The sequence below is a fragment of the Aegilops tauschii genome, chromosome 6 (genome assembly GCF_002575655.3).
Source record: "Aegilops tauschii subsp. strangulata cultivar AL8/78 chromosome 6, Aet v6.0, whole genome shotgun sequence".
NCBI lineage: Eukaryota > Viridiplantae > Streptophyta > Magnoliopsida > Poales > Poaceae > Aegilops > Aegilops tauschii.
Window position 1 is genome coordinate 483,048,901 of NC_053040.3, and position 16,173 is coordinate 483,065,073.

Here is a 16,173-nt window from a genome sequence, read left to right on the forward strand (position 1 = left end):
CGGTGCACCCAATGGGTTGTCGATTCTCCTTCCTCTTGGACACAGGCAGCTAAATCTACAATTGACATGGGCTGCTTGCACGTGTCCTTGAAATTCTGGATAAACCGGCTCTTTAACTCGGCCCATGACCCAATGGAGTTAGCTGGCAAATTTTTCAGCCAAGTGCGAGATGTTCCCTCCAACATCATGGTGAAGTATTTGGCACATGCCGCACCATCCACATCCAACATCTCCATCGCCATCTCATAGCTTTCGATCCATGACTCGGGGGGTAAGTCGGCAGTGTAATTGGGCACTTTACGTGGACCCTTGAAATCCTTGGGCAGCCGTACATTACGTAGAGCCGGGGTGAGACACGGCACCCCCAAAGAACTGGAGGTAACTCCTGGTTCCACTGAAGTTGTTGGACGAACTGGAGTAAGCTAACGGGCCGCGTACTACACCGTTAACTCGGCTTCTCGACGTGTCCTACCATGATCCACCACATCCTGAGCATTAGCACCACCGCCCGCCGGGTTATGCCCTCGAGGCGGGTTACAGTTCTGCGCACTGCTTGACACAGTCGGTTCATCCATGCGCCTGCTGTAATTCAGGCTTGGGCGGGGAGTGGAATGAATCCTCTCGCGGCTGTACGGATAAGCCTGCTGCTAAGTAAAGGCTGTCTGAAGGAGCTCTCTAGCCCGTCGTGTCTCAACCGCTACTGCAGACTCGCCTTCGATCGGGAGAGCCGCCAATCATGAAGCGGCGACGACTATGTTATCCAACGGGTTAGAGTAATGACCCGGAGGCGTTGAGACGTGCTGTGACAGGACATTGTTCTGACGAGGCGGATCCATCGGGCGCGGCTGAACCGGCGCCCCCATTCCAGGACCTCCACCCGGTTTACCACTGGCTGGTTACTGGTTCCTGCTCCTGGCGTGTTAAAGAGATTCCTTCCCTCATAAACTGGAGGCAGATTAGATCGGTACCTTCTCCTCATGACATCATTTGACGCGCTCTGATCCAACATAAGCCGGTAAGCATGTGCATCCAACTTGGCCCGCTTTGCAGCCATCCTGGCATCCTCAGCTGTCAGGTCCGCCTTGGCCTGAGTTATCTGATCTTTCAATTTCGCAACTTCCGTGTTATGCTCATCCTGATTCGCCGGGTTAACTTCTGCCGCTAGTAGCGTTGCCAAAGCGTCAAATAAGTCAGACAAAACCTGAGCCGGCGGTCGCGCAGGGCCTCCTGCCCCGGCTGCTGTCGCCGCTCCTAACCCGGAGATCATCGCTGCTGCAGTCGAAGAGTGCTGCGCAGGCTGTGTACCGGCCATGAAGATCACAACCCGGCTCGGCAGATCAAAGGGGTCCGGAATACTGTCGCCATCGGAACAGCCCCCAAACCGGCCATCTTGCAGTTGGTACAACGACTCGGTCTCCCCGGTAGATGACTCGTCATCAGAGTAAACGACGGTTTCACCACCAGAAGCCGATCTATCCTCAGATTCTGCTCCGTGGATAACTCCCACGAAGGCACGCTTCATAGCAGGCTGAACCCGGGCGGGTCTCGCACGCTGAGCCATTTCGACGATGTCGGTGCAGATGTCCGGCTCAGGGCCCGGTTTGCCAATGAAGACGTGAATGCCGCCGAAGGGGACCCGGTACCCCTACTCAATTGAGCCGGCCTCGGGGCCCCAGCCTGTGTCGTCGATGTAGAGCTTTCCGCGATGACTCTTGGTCATCCAGCCCACAGCGTATCCCTTGAGCTCTTCGAAGCTGCCCTCTAAGAACTTGAAACCATCATGCGATAGCCCCACGGTGGGCGCCAACTGTCGTGGTTTTGTCACGGTAGATGTCCTAGTGTGAGGACTTACTCGTGGAGCCATCGCGACGGGTTAGCTTAAAGGGGTTAAAGCGGGACAAAGGACGCAAGGAGTTTATACTGGTTCGGCCCCTTGCGGTGAAGGTAAAGGCCTAATCCAGTTGATGTGGAATTGCTAGGGTTTTGATGACCAGGGAGCGAATCCGCTTGACCTGGCTCTCGATTTGTTGTTTGTTGTCCCTAAACCGCCGCCAGGTCGTCCGTTTATATACACAGGTTGACGCCCGGCGGTTCACAGAATCCCGGCCGGCTCATAAACGTGTCCGTCTCGGTTTCTACCCTTTCCTATCTTACAACACAAGTTACATATCATATGGCGGTTTATGTCTATAGGCCCTAATCCACCTTTGGGCCCTGGGCCTTCGTGTAGATCTCCTCCATAATGCACCATACTCCTTATCTTCATGGGCTTCAATATGAATAACTCATTATGGGTATAACCCGGCCCCTCCTGGCCGGTTTATACTCAGTGGTAATATCCCCAACACATAGTTCATACGGTGTCATCTCAACAGATTTAGATGGTGCCCTATTTAACGTGAATGCGGTTGTCTCTAATGCATAACCCCAAAAGATGGTGGTAAAACGGTAAGAGACATCATAGATCGCACCATATGCAATAAAGTACGGTTACGACGTTCGGACACACCATTACGCTGTGGTGTTCCAGGTGGCCTGAGTTGTGAAAGTATTCCACATTGTTTTAAATGAAGGCCAAACTCGTAACTCAAATATTTGCCTGTGCGATCAGATCGTAGAAACTTTATTTTCTTGTTACGATGATTCTTCACTTCACTCTGAAATTCTTTGAACTTTTCAAACGTTTCAGACTTGTGTTTCATTAAGTAGATATACTCATATCTGCTCAAATCATCTGTGCAGGTCAGAAAATAACAATACCCGCCGCGAGCCTCAACACTCATTGGACCGCATACATCGGTATGTATTATTTCTAATAAGTCATTGGCTCGCTCCATTGTTTCGGAGAACGGAGTTTTAGTCATCTTTCCCATGGTTCACAAGTATCAAATGATTCATAATCAAGTGATTCCAAAAGTCCATCTGAATGAAGTTTCTTCATGCGCTTTACACCAATATGACCTAAACGGCAGTGCCACAAACATGTTGCACTATCATTATTAACTTTGCATCTTTTGGCATCAATATTATCAATATGTGTATCACTGCGATCGAGATTCAGTAAACCATTTACATTGGATGTAAGACCATAGAAGGTTTTATTCATGTAAACAGGACAACAATTATTCTCTGACTTAAATGAATATTCGTATGGCAACAAACATGATTCAATCATATTCATGCTCAACGCAAACACCAAATAACATTTATTTAGGTCCAATACTAATTCCGAAGGTAGATGGAGTATGCGATGGTGATCTTATCAACCTTGGAATCACTTCCAACACACATCGTCACCTCGCCCTCAACTAGTCTCTGTTCATTTTGTAACTCCTGGTTCGAGTTACTAATCTTAGTAACTGAACCGGTATCAAATACCCAAGGGCTACTATGAACACTAGTAAAGTACACATCAATAACATGTATATCAAATATACCCTTGTTCAGTTTGCCATCCTTCTTATCCGCCAAGCATTTGGGGTAGTTCCTTTTCTAGTGACCATTCCCTTTGCAGTAGAAGCACTCAGTTTCAGGCTTAGGTCCAGCTTTGGGCTTCTCCACGGGAGTGGCAACTTGCTTGCCATTCTTCTTGAAGTTCCCTATCTTTCCCTTTCCCTCTTTTCTTGAAACTAGTGGTCTTGTTAACCATCAACACTTGATGCTCTTTCTTGATTTCTACCTTTGCTGATTTCAGCATCGTGAAGAGCTTGGGAATCATTTTCGTCATCCCTTGCTTATTATAGTTCATCACGAAGTTCTAGTAACTTGGTGATAGTGACTAGAGAACTCTGTCAATCACTATCTTATCTGGAAGATTAACTCCCACTTGATTCAAGTGATTGTAGTACCCAGACATTATGAGCACATGCTCACTAGCTGAGCTACTCTCCTCCATCTTGTAGGCAAAGTACTTGTCAGAGGTCTCATACCTCTCAACACGGGCATGAGTCTGAAATACCAATTTTAGCTCTTGGAACATCTCATATGCTCTGTGGCGTTCAAAATGGTTTTTGAAGTCCTAGTTCTAAGCCATAAAGCATGGTGCACTAAACTATTAACTAGTCATGATATCGAGCTTGTCAAATGTTCATAACGTCTGCATCTGCTCCTGCAATAGGTCTGTCACCTAGCGGCGCATCAAGGACATAATTCTTCTATGCAGCAACGAGGATAATCCTCAGATCACGGATCCAGTCTGCATCATTGCTACTATCATCTTTCAACTTAGTTTTCTCTAGAACATATCAACAAATAAAACAGGGGAGCTATACGCGAGCTATTGATCTACAACATAGATATGCAAATACTATCAGGACTAAGTTCATGATAAATTAAGTTCAATTAATCATATTACTTAAGAACTCCCACTTAGATAGACATCCCTCGAGTCATCTAAATGATCACGTGATCCATATCAACTAAACCATGTCCGATCATCACGTGAGATGGAGTAGTTTTCGATGGTGAACATCTCTATGTTGATCATATCTACTATATGATTCCCGTTCGACCTTTCGGTCTCCAGTGTTCAGAAGCCATGTCTGTATATGCTAGGCTCATCAAGTTTAACCCGAGTATTCCGCACGTGCAAAACTGTCTTGCACCCGTTGTATGTGAACGTAGAGCTTATCACACCCGATCATCACGTGGTGTCTCGGCACGACGAACACGGTGCATACTCAGGGAGAACACTTATACCTTGAAATATTAGTGAGGGATCATCTTATAATGCTACCGCCGTACTAAGCAAAATAAGATGCATAAAAGATAAACATCACATGCAATCAAAATATGTGACATGATATGGCCATCATCATCTTATGCCTTTGATCTCCATCTCCAAAGCACCGTCATGATCTCCATCGTCACCGGCTTGACACCTTGATCTCCATCATAGCGTCGTTGTCGTCTCGCCAACTATTGCTTCTACAACTGTCGCTAACGCATAGTGATAAAGTAAAGCAATTACATGGCGATTGCATTTCATAGAATAAAGCGACAACCATAAGGCTCCTGCCAGTTGCTGTAACTTTTACAAAACATGATCATCTCATACAACAACATATATCACATCATGTCTTGACCATATCACATCACAACATGCCCTGCAAAAGCAAGTTAGACGTCCTCTACTTTGTTGTTGCAAGATTTACGTGGCTGCTACGGGCTTCTAGTAATAACCATTCTTACCTACGCATGAAAACCACAATGATGTTTCGTCAAGTTTGTTGTTTTAACCTTCAACAAGAACCGGCCGTAGTCAAATTCGATTCAACTAAAGTTGGAGAAATAGACACCCGCCATCCACCTTTATGCAAAACAAGTTGCATGTCTATCGGTGGAACCGGTCTCATGAACATGGTCATGTAAGGTTGGTCCGGTCCGCTTCGTCCAACAATCTTTGTGTTCTACTCGTGCATATCATCTACATATAGACCTGGCTCTGATGACACTGTTGGGAAACGTAGCATGCAATTTCAAAAAAATCCTACGCTCACGCAAGATCTATCTAGGAGATGCATAGCAACGGGAGGGGGAGAATGTGTCCACGTACCCTCGTAGACCGAAAGCGGAAGCGTTTGACAAGGCGGTTGATGTAGTCGAACTTCTTCTCATTCCGACCGATCAAGCACCGAACATACGACACCTCCGAGTTCTGCACACGTTCAGCGCGGCCTCAAACTCTTGATCCAGAAAAGTGTCGAGTGAGAGTTCCGTCAGCACGATGGCTTGTTGACGGTGATGGTGAAGTGACCCACGCAGGGCTTCGCCTAAGCACTACGTGAATATGACCGGAGGCGTCAACTATGGAGGGGGGGTGCTGCACACGGCTAACCATGTTTGTTGTGTGTTCTAGTGGTGCCCCCCCCCACATATATATAAGTTGGAGGGGAGGACACGCAGCCAAGGGGGCGCCCCAAGTAGGAGGAATCCTACTTGGGGTCCTCCCAATTCGGCCTCCCCGCTTTCCTATTCCTATTCGGAGTAGGAAGGGAAGAGGGGGAAGGGGGAATCCTATTCCCTTTTTCCTTTCCTTCTTCCCCTTTCTTTCTCCAATTTGGCTAGCCCATATGAGGGGCGCACCAGCCCCTTTGTGGCTGGTGTGTTTCCCCGCTTGGCCCATTAGGCCCATATAGCTTGCGGGGGTTGCCCGGAACCCCTTCTGGTGACCCGATACGTACCCGGTACCCCAAGAACACTTACGGTGTCCGAATACTATCGTCCTATATATACGAATCTTGACCTCTCGACCATTTCGAGACTCCTCGTCATGTCCGTGATCTCATGCGGGACTCCGAAAAACATATCGTCATTGAACGTTAAGCGTGCGGACCCTACGGGTTCGAGAACTATGTAGACATGATCGAGACACCTCTCTGGTCAATAACCAATAGCGGAATCTGGATGCTCATATTGGTTCCTACATATTCTATGAAGATCTTTATCGGTCAAACCATAATGACAACGTACGTTATTCCCTTTGTCATCGGTATGTTACTTGCCCGAGATTCGATCGTCGGTATCTTCATACCTAGTTCAATCTCGTTACCGGCAAGTCTCTTTACTCGTTCCGTAATGCATCATCCCGCAACTAACTTATTAGTCACATTGCTTGCAAGGCTTATCATGACGTGCATTACCGAGAGGGCCCAGAGATACCTCTCTGACACTCGGAGTGACAAATCCTAATCTCGATCTATGCCAACCCAACAAACACCTTCGAAGATACCTGTAGAGCATCTTTATAATCACCCAGTTACATTGTGACGTTTGATAGCAGACAAGGTATTCCTCCGGTACCCGGGAGTTGCATAATCTCATAGTTAAAGGAATATGTATATGACATGAAGAAAGCAATATCAATAAAACTGAATGATCAACATGCTAAGCTAACGGATGGGTCTTGTCCATCACGTCATTCTCCTAATGATGTGATCCCGTTCATCAAATGACAACACATGTCTATGGTTAGGAAACTTAACCATCTTTGATTAACGAGCTAGCACTAGTAGAGAAAGGGGCTTTAGTCCCGGTTGGTAAGGGCCTTTAGTCCCGGTTTTTGAACCGGGACTAAAGGGTCGTTACTAATGCCTCCCCCCTTTAGTCCCGGTTCTTACACGAACCGGGACTAAAGGCCGCGGCCACGTGGAGCTCCACCTTTAGTCCCGGTTGGTAACACCAACCGGGACTAAAGGAAATTTTATGATTTTTTTTTAATTTTTTTTTATTTTCAAATTTCTGAATTATTTTAACATCTAATCTCTAATCACCACCCCTCATCACTGCTCAATTTATCCTCTAATCTCTAATCACCCCTCATCATTCCAAATCATCTAACTTCCCGGACGGTCACCCATCCTCTCACTACTCCAGCCTGAGCACGCTTAACTTCCAGGTTCTATTCTCCCTCGTTTCCAAGCCTGCACTTGTTGTTTTCCTGACAATAGTAAGATGTCAATCCTATTAACCCTCAGGAATTTAGCTTGAGCATGAAGTGACACATTTCACTGTTTGAGTTTGAAACTATTGTTTTAAAAAACAATAATTATTTAGTAAAACTAATATTTCTGGAATAATTAGTTTGACCATTGTTTGACCACAGTTTGACCACAGTTTAACCAGATTTGACCAAAATTTAAAAAACTGAAATAATTATTTAGTAACACTAATATTCTAGAATAATTAGTTTGACCACAATTTGACCATAGTTTGACCATATTTGACCATATTTTTTCTAAATATAAAATTTGAAACTATATTTTTTTCTGTTACTAGTAAGTTTCCCACTAGTAAGTTTGAAATTTTTTAAATTTTTTTGCCTCTCCAGATCTTAAAAGCCCCGTAAGTTTTTTCTGTTAGATTTTTGAGGATTTTGAAAATGTTTAACGGGGTTCCCCCCGTTAAAATCGGATGTAACTTTCCGAGTAGATGATTTTTCATATAAAAAACGTTTTAATCCGAGTTCGTATGCAAAAGTTATGCCCATTTTACAAATTCCAGAGAGATTTTGCAAATAAAGTCGAAATTCATATTTGTAAATTTTCCCAACAACTAGACCACATATCACATGGGAAACTTATTTTATTTTATTTTATTTTATTGACATTTCCATCATTTTCTTTTGTTTTTTCTAAAACTGAAAAGGCGGTCCGGGGGGGTAGAGTTTGAAAATGGGACCTTTAGTACCGGTTCATGCCATGAACCGGTACTAATGCCTCAAAGCCCATTAGTACCGGTTGGTAGCACCAACCGGGACTAAAGGTTACCTTTAGTCCCGGTTGGTGCCACCAACCGGTACTAATGGGCATCGCACCCTTTAGTCCCGGTTCGTGGCACCAACCGGGACTAAAGGGCCCAGGTGAACCGGGACTAATGCCTTAGCCGCACGAACCGGGACCAATGCTCACATTAGTCCCGGTTCGTGACTGAACCGGGACTAATGTGAATATTGCCCTGTGACGAAAGCCCTGTTTTGTACTAGTGTAGTCTAGTAGAGGCTTACTAGGGACACGGTGTTTTGTCTATGTATCCACACATGTATCAAGTTTCCGGTTAATACAATTCTAGCATGAATAATAAACATTTATAATGATATAGGGAAATATAAAATAATAACTTTATTATTGCCTCTAGGACATATTTCCTTCAGCCTGCCTAGTCTCGTGAAACATATGAGCTCAAGGTATGCTCTGCTATACGAAGGTGCCATACTGGGCACTGCATGTCTCGGTCTATGTTAAAAACAAAGGTGATACATGGCACGTCCCAAGTAAACTTGTTAAATCAATGTGCCATAAAAGTCGACGTGTTAAATATTGCATGCCGACGCCCTTGTCGGAACCGTTTTTCTCAAAGAAAAAAATATTTTTCATTTACTATATTTCTTCCAACTATGATTTTTTTCATGCTAGATTGTGTTATACTGTTTTTAGACTTTGAATGTATGACCTCCTGCTGCCCCTAAAAGAATATCGCATACAAACACTTTTATAAATATGATCATACAAACAATGGGGCAAATATCTTCCATGTGCTGGTAAAGGAATATAGCATTGGTTTGTTGCGTGTTTTTCTATACCAAATCCTTTAAGTGTCGAAGTAAAAAAATAGTTATTAGATAGAATTACCAGGCATTTGGATCAGGTGTACGTACTTGAGTGGAGTCTAGGACATATTGTGTACATCAAGAATTTAGTGACCAAAAGCACGACTTGATCCATAACGGAGCTTATTAGGCATGTAAACATGCATAGGCAAATCCTACATATGTTCAAATAATACGATTTTGATGTGTGGCAAAGCAGGAGAATTAAGCTAGTACCAAAACAAGATCCGACTATAAGATGCATCAAGTTCAACATAGCCCTGTTCACCGATTCTGCAACACTTTACATTTTTAGAAAGTGAATAGATCATATAATATGGAACTTCGCGGTGGATGGGACCTTGGGAACCAAGTGTGCGTAAGCCATATCTCTTGCATAATGACGTCTCGTGTCATCTTGCAACTTATCCTCGTTCGCTCTGACCAACCATGGCTCCATGGCACGTGTATCGATTCTGAATACATCTAACGCCGGTGTACTCCGTAGTAGAAAGTACACTAGTTCCATGAGTTCGAATTCCCCACTAAACCCACCAATTATAATAGTGTAGAGTCTTGAAAGTATAAAATCCTCGGGCCATGGGATGTTCAACTGAGTATGTTGTTGAAGCTTGCAACAACCCTGCATGAGTAGGAGTAATTGATATGTCACAAGGTAAGTAAATAAGTGTAGCATAGCAGCATGCAGAAATAACAAGTGCACAACTTACATGTAGACCAAAATATTCTATTAAAGCAGCTGATTTGAGGAGATAAGCCACTGAGGAAATGTCCTCTTTCCAAGGTTTCATGAGAATCAATATAACTGTTGTCAAACCAGCAAACCTTGTAGCATGCTGCAACACACGGTATACCTAGAGAGGGACAAAAAAGAGAAAAATTCAGCATGTATGAAATTTCTAAGGATGGTCAAACAAAGAAAGGGCCAAATATATTACATACCGGTAAGCATGTAGGAAACTGGATTACCAAAAATTCTAGTTTGGGGAGCTTAGGAAATGCACTTATGAAGTCTAAAGCGCAGTCGTCCTTGTTCACATAATAAACATGGAGCATATCAAGAAATTGTGTATGTTCGCAGTCAATATTGATCTTGTAGCCCATGTACACGAATGACTCAAGGGTGTCAGCACGAATACAAATACTAACCAAGCTTTTGCAAAATTGAACAACCAAGATTTGCAACCGTGCATGAGAAGCCGTCAAATGAATCAACTGATGGCAATATTGTAGGACTAGACTTTCAAGAGCACAACAGCTGGACACAATATTTGAAATGGTTTCATCAACAATTGACACACGGGCAAGCATCAGGTATTTAATATATGAGAACCCACTCAGATTTGCAGGCATTCTTCCTATACAGCAATTGAAAAGAGTCAATTCGTCCAACGAGCAGGCTCTACCATAAAAAAATGCCCCAAGAGGAATTCATATGGCTCTGAAGCAGCATTCACACCTTTCGCACAAATCATACAACCTTCCTTGCAACACTTGTTATCCAGGTCAAGGAAGAGCTTTTCTGTAGAGGCTGCAATGGAAAGTCAATCCAGTGATCCAGGTTAGAAGCATGGGCTGAGGTTAATTGGAATCTGATACTGAATTCCTTGATTTTGTTACCATAACGACTGTGCAAAAGCCCATTTACTTTGTTAACAAACTTTGTAGCTACATCATTCCACAAAAGAGGATTTTCATGGTTACGTGACTTTTCTAACTCTTGCATCCCAAAAGCGTAGGAATCAAGGATGAGATGGTCAATTTTTTTCCAGACATGCCTCCATCTGGTGGAAAGGAAACCAGTCATTGCTGCCTCACTTATTGTCATTAGGGAAAGAATTTCAATTAAAATATCATCTGGCATTGTGCTGATCCAATCACAATTCTGCGGAACAAACGATATGATAGGATAAAATTAGAAAGGTTTGTCTGCATATGGACATTTTACGATTTATTTTACACATAAAGCAGTAAACCCCTTCCCAATTTGCAGAATTAAGTATATCTCTAAGTAGTATAGCAAGTAGACACAACAAATCAAGCATCATTGTTCTCTTATAATGAATCACAAAATATTTGTACTATGTATTTATATTCTCTAGACCACATGAAGTTCTGCACTTATTCTACCAATTTATAACTGGCAACTAATACGACAACTAAAAGCAGGGCATGATTTGGATTTTTGGCACTAACCAACATTTTTATTATTTTATTGTTCAAAAGGTAATAGTACTTGATATTTGTTCTTATGTAAAAACATGAATATATGTTAAATCAATATGCTTGAGCCAAAATATCTCTATATTGCTTAAATTCTTTGCGCATTAAACTTCTTTATATGTATTGAGATTCAACTTAGAAGCAAACCAAATTGTTTAATTGGCAATACCCTGTTGACCATTGCATTTAAACAAACAAAATTACATACATAAATAATTTTTCGAACGCATAGAGGAAATCAACTCAGCAATTTCTAAAACATATATGCATGAGTTTACTTTTGAAGTGGTATATGAAAAAAATAACGAAAGGCAACAATATAAGATGTTAATAAAATACACACCTGGACATGCTGCCCTTCATCATGCCTACACAACGCATTATTTGGTGGCAAACAATCATCTAGAGAAAAGAAAAATAATGATTAGAGTGTCATGTCCTCTTCAATCTTATAAGATTAGAAAACCAAATGATTTTGGATCAAGGAATGTTTGATAGCAGATAAAAAGTAAGGATTCTACCAAGAAGATTGAGTGGATGGAAATTTCTCCTCTAAAATAGAGTAAAAATGAAAACTTTATAACTATGAAAAGTTGGGATGCATCATTCTAAACAAAAAGTGTCACCCCATTCTGCTAATTTTCAGAATGTCATCAATCTGCCACCAAATTATAATACCACCTCTAGCAAGTATCAAATTGGTGATAATTTCCTTTGATAGTCAGATCTATTCCTTCAAACAAAACACAAGAGATTGGTATAAAATTATCCACATGGACCGTGTCTAGAAATGACCATCTATAACCTGCTTTGACGGAAGCCGGAAGAATTCCAAGATCTCTTCCTCTCTGCCCAGACAAAACCCTAAACCTTCCCCTACCATTCTCCGCTGGATCGGTGGACCTCCCCTAGTGGTCGAAGTGGCAACGTTGGAGGCATCAATGCAATAAAAAGGAAAGGTGGTAAATATATTCACCTTCGGTGTTCCACGGTTGCGGCGCCGGCGGCGGCATGAGGGAGTCCATGCCCTAGGAGAGGGGATTAGACAAGGAGATGGGATTTAGGGTTCTATGGGGCCATGCTAAGTAGTGTGGCTTCGACTGTTCTACTGGGCCAACTCGATCGTTTTCTTATTGGGCCTGACCCACAGATTCGCCGCCCATGAGCCACCTATGCACAACCACTCAACCGCGAGAGCTCCTATTTGCTGCCCACAGGCGGCAAATTGTTGAGCCTTCACTTATGGCAGCGACAAATAGGCCGGCCCATTTGGAGCTACCGAACTCCACGCGCGCAAAAATATAAGAAAAAGTGTTGTGCAAGTGACACGAACACGCAAACTCCTGTCGTGAGCTAGCGTAACTAACCAACCGAACTAGTGAGTTCACCTGATAGATTCACGGAGCGAAACTTGAGGTATCAAACTTCTTCTGAAAAATTCAAAAAATACACACTGAACATTTCGTAATATCCGTTGAACATTTTATATTATACACGATGAACTCTTTTTGTATTATACTATGAAGTTTTTATACATATGATGAACATTTTTGAAAAAATATGAAATATGTGTTAAAAAATGTCCAAATATGCATTGAACATTTTGTATTATACGTTGAAAAAATTTCGAATACACATTGAACATTTGTGCAATATACACGGAACAAATTTCAAAAACATAGTGAATGTTTTTATATTCATTGAAAAATTTCTAATATACAGTGAATATTTTTATAATGCACGATGAAACTTTTGTAATATACCATGTACATTTTCTTAATATACAATGAGCATTTTGGTAACACGCAATGAAATTTGTATAATATAGGAAGAAAGAAACAGAAAAAAGAAAAAAAGAAAAAAAAAGAATAGAAATATAAACAGAAACAGAAAAGAAAAATAAAAATAAAAATAAAAAACCAGAAAAGAAAAACTGAAAGAAAAAATAACCAAATGACAAACGAAAAAATGAACAGCAGCGCCTGAGAACTGGGTTGGCCCAGCCGCGTGCGTTGCGGACGTTTCCACGACCATTTGCCGTCAGCGGGCGATAAATAGGAATTGCCTGCAACAACCCCAAATCCGAAATCACTAACTGAGTACTCTTTGCAAAGGTTACTTTCACATTCTTAGGTTCCGACAGGTGGCGCATTGTAGGTGTGCCACTTGACGCAACCTGTGAGTTTTTTCTTTTTCGTAGATTCATTTATTCAAAACATTTTATCTCTTAAACGGTGCGTCCAAATCTCGAACCGTTTTCATTGTTGCATTTCTCGCGTTGAGATCTTCAAAATTAGATCCTATGTTGATTGGTTTCAACGAACTTTTTTTCACAGAAAAAAGGACAAAAAAACCAAACCGGAAGCATTTTTTTCCTTTCCGAAGGGGCACGGGTGTTTTTTTTTCTTTTCCGAGAGGCACGACTATGCCTCTTGCGGGTGAAAGAATGCATTCTTCTTTCTTTTTCGAGAGGCACGACTCACGGAAGCCAATCCATGCATCCGCGAAAAGTAAATTCGTGCCTCTCGCGGAACGAAAAAGGGTGTTTCTTTTGTTCCTTTTTCGAGAGGCACGACCGTGCCTCTCGCAGAAGCAAATTCATGCCTCCACGAGAAGCTAATCCATGTCTCTCGTGAAACGAAAAAATCATGACTTTTGCTTTTTCGGGAGGCATGACTATGACTCTTGTGGAAGCAAATTCGTGCCTCCGTGAGAAGTAAATCTGTGCCTCTCGCGGAACAAAAAAGACGAGGTTTTTCTTTTTTTTAGAGGCATGGTTGTGCCTCTCGCGGAAACAAATCCTGCCTCCACGAGAAATAAATTGGTGCACCTCGTGGAACGAAAAAACGCGTTTTTTTCTTTTGAGAGGCACGACTGTGCTTCTTGCGAAAACAAATATGTGCCTTCACTAGAAGTAAATCTGTGTCTCTTGCAGAAGGATAAAAGAATGTATTTTCCACGTGTTCCAATATCTATGAAAAATCCGGGAAAACCAAAGCCCAACCCCCACCCCCAAAAAAGCCATCTAAAGCCGAAAATGCATACAGAAAATAAAAATAAATACTGAAGGAACACCCAGAGCGCGACACGACGTGGCGGCTGAGAGCTCATCGTACCAATCCTTGTGGGGGCTTTTGAAGGAGTAACTGCCGATTAGTTGCTCTCCCCCAAATCCTATTGCATTTAGACGTAGGCCTGCAAACTGGCGCACACACCCCTTCCACCTTGGTTTGATCCATTTAGCTTTCTCTCTTGTTCGCAATGTATCCGGCGCTCCAGGTTCCTGATTGACTGGGCCTCGGCTGAGAAGCAACCCTGTTTTTGCGTCTTCAGGATGGCGGCAACTCTGAGGAGCCTCGGGACCAAGACGAGGACTTGCAGGAGGGCCATGAGGGTCGTACGAGGAGTAGGTGGAGAAGGAGTCGGCTAACACCGCAGCCATGAAAGAGAGAGGCGCAGATCCCTGCGATCTCAAGCAGCAGTTGAGACTTGAGAAATCTCTCAACTTACAAGGATTGTTTCTTTCTTGGTGGTTATCTCGCCTTCTTAGTAATTCTAAATGCTTTGCGTGGTTTTCTTCATCTATTGTGACGTACATTTGACTCGGTGGTGGTTGATTGAATTTCTGTCCCATGTGATAGACAGATGTAAGACAATCTACATTGTTCAGCCAGCAAAGAAAATCTTCCAACCACAACTGGTTTGCATTTCTTGTATGTATGTATGTATGTATGTATGTATGTATGTATGTATGTATGTATGTATGTATGCTATTTGGCAGACAGCCTATCTAAATCTTACAAATAAAGCATCTTGAAGCCGTGATGGGCATAGCATACGACGAACCGTAAATCAAATGAACATGTGGTATATGCACTCTGCACATCCCTTTTCACTAGTATATATACGTCCATTAACTATCACATGTTTCGGGTTTAACGTGTAGTTACAACTTACAACTTACAACCACAGTCCACAGGCTTCTGAGATATGACAATTCACATATGTTTGGAGAGCTCTGATATGCATTTTAACTTTTTTATAATTGAGACTGCAAAAGACCATTGCTGTCAATGTCTAAGAACTTTCATGTCAGTGCCTTTTAGATGAGGAAGTGACAATTCTGTTTGTACTCATGCAAATCTCTGAAGATGTGAACTGCACTGCATATTAATGCCGTTTACTTCTTCAGGAGAATGTCTTGGCTGAGTCAAGGATGATGATCCCAGACTGCCATAAGCGTCTTGAAGCCACACTGGCAGAACTGGAAGCAACTCTGGTACCGTTTCTGAAACATTTGAGCTAACTTTGACATTATATACGTGTGATCTTGTCATGAGCTGTTCCAAGCTATTTGCAGGCTGAATTGAAGGAGTCAGAAGAGCAAGGTGTCGAGATAGGAGAGGCGGAGACCGTGATCACAGAAGTTGAAACTGTATCCGAGCAATTCGAAGATAAACTCACTAGTCAAGAGCGCCGGTGTGTTGAAGTTTTAGCAAGCATCTTGATAAAATACTTGCCCTGACTTGTAAAATACTGATTGCATGAGATGTTTTAAACCGTTGTTGGTACCTTGGAAACTCATTCCATGAGATGCTTTCATGTCAGTTGGTATATCTATTTTATTTGGTGTTTGGTTGCAATCTCATTATTACGCAGCTGAGAGCGGTTGACTCAGAAATTTGTCCCCGATGAATCAGATGGAGTTGTAACATGATATTTCAGTGGATACAGTGACATGCCAATTCGGATTCTGTAAAATATTCAGCTTGTTTGGACTATCTGGACCAGGGGAAGGTCTCACGAAAAATGGCATAAGCCGCAACAGGCGCAGGCCTGAGCTG

At 42.6% G+C, this 16,173-nt stretch overlaps 2 protein-coding genes across 7 annotated transcripts; one reads left to right on the forward strand and one right to left on the reverse strand.

Moving 5' to 3' along the window:
• Positions 1–9,316: 9,316 nt before the first annotated feature.
• On the reverse strand, positions 9,317–12,788 carry LOC120966681 (uncharacterized). 6 transcript variants are annotated; one of them, XM_040393089.3, is made up of 6 exons: positions 12,306–12,788; positions 11,673–11,731; positions 10,727–10,991; positions 10,566–10,637; positions 9,817–9,960; positions 9,317–9,728 (listed from the first exon to the last, which is right to left on the reverse strand). In XM_040393089.3, the coding sequence occupies exons 1-6, from the start codon at positions 12,352–12,354 to the stop codon at positions 9,631–9,633; spliced, it is 687 nt and encodes a 228-aa protein (XP_040249023.1). In that variant the 5' UTR covers positions 12,355–12,788; the 3' UTR covers positions 9,317–9,630. The 6 variants fall into 6 exon arrangements, 3 of the variants coding, with proteins under 3 accessions (XP_040249023.1, XP_040249018.1, XP_040249024.1); XM_040393084.3 differs by having other exon boundaries at positions 10,513–10,637; positions 12,306–12,786; XR_012188248.1 differs by lacking the exon at positions 10,727–10,991 and having other exon boundaries at positions 10,049–10,637; positions 12,135–12,787.
• Positions 12,789–14,585: 1,797 nt separating this feature from the next.
• Positions 14,586–15,855, forward strand: LOC109748858 (tubulin-folding cofactor A-like). Its single transcript, XM_020307879.3, is given in 4 exon segments — positions 14,586–14,722; positions 14,724–14,808; positions 15,519–15,608; positions 15,690–15,855. Coding segments are annotated over 4 exon segments (399 nt in total). The 5' UTR covers positions 14,586–14,663; the 3' UTR covers position 15,855.
• Positions 15,856–16,173: the final 318 nt, after the last annotated feature.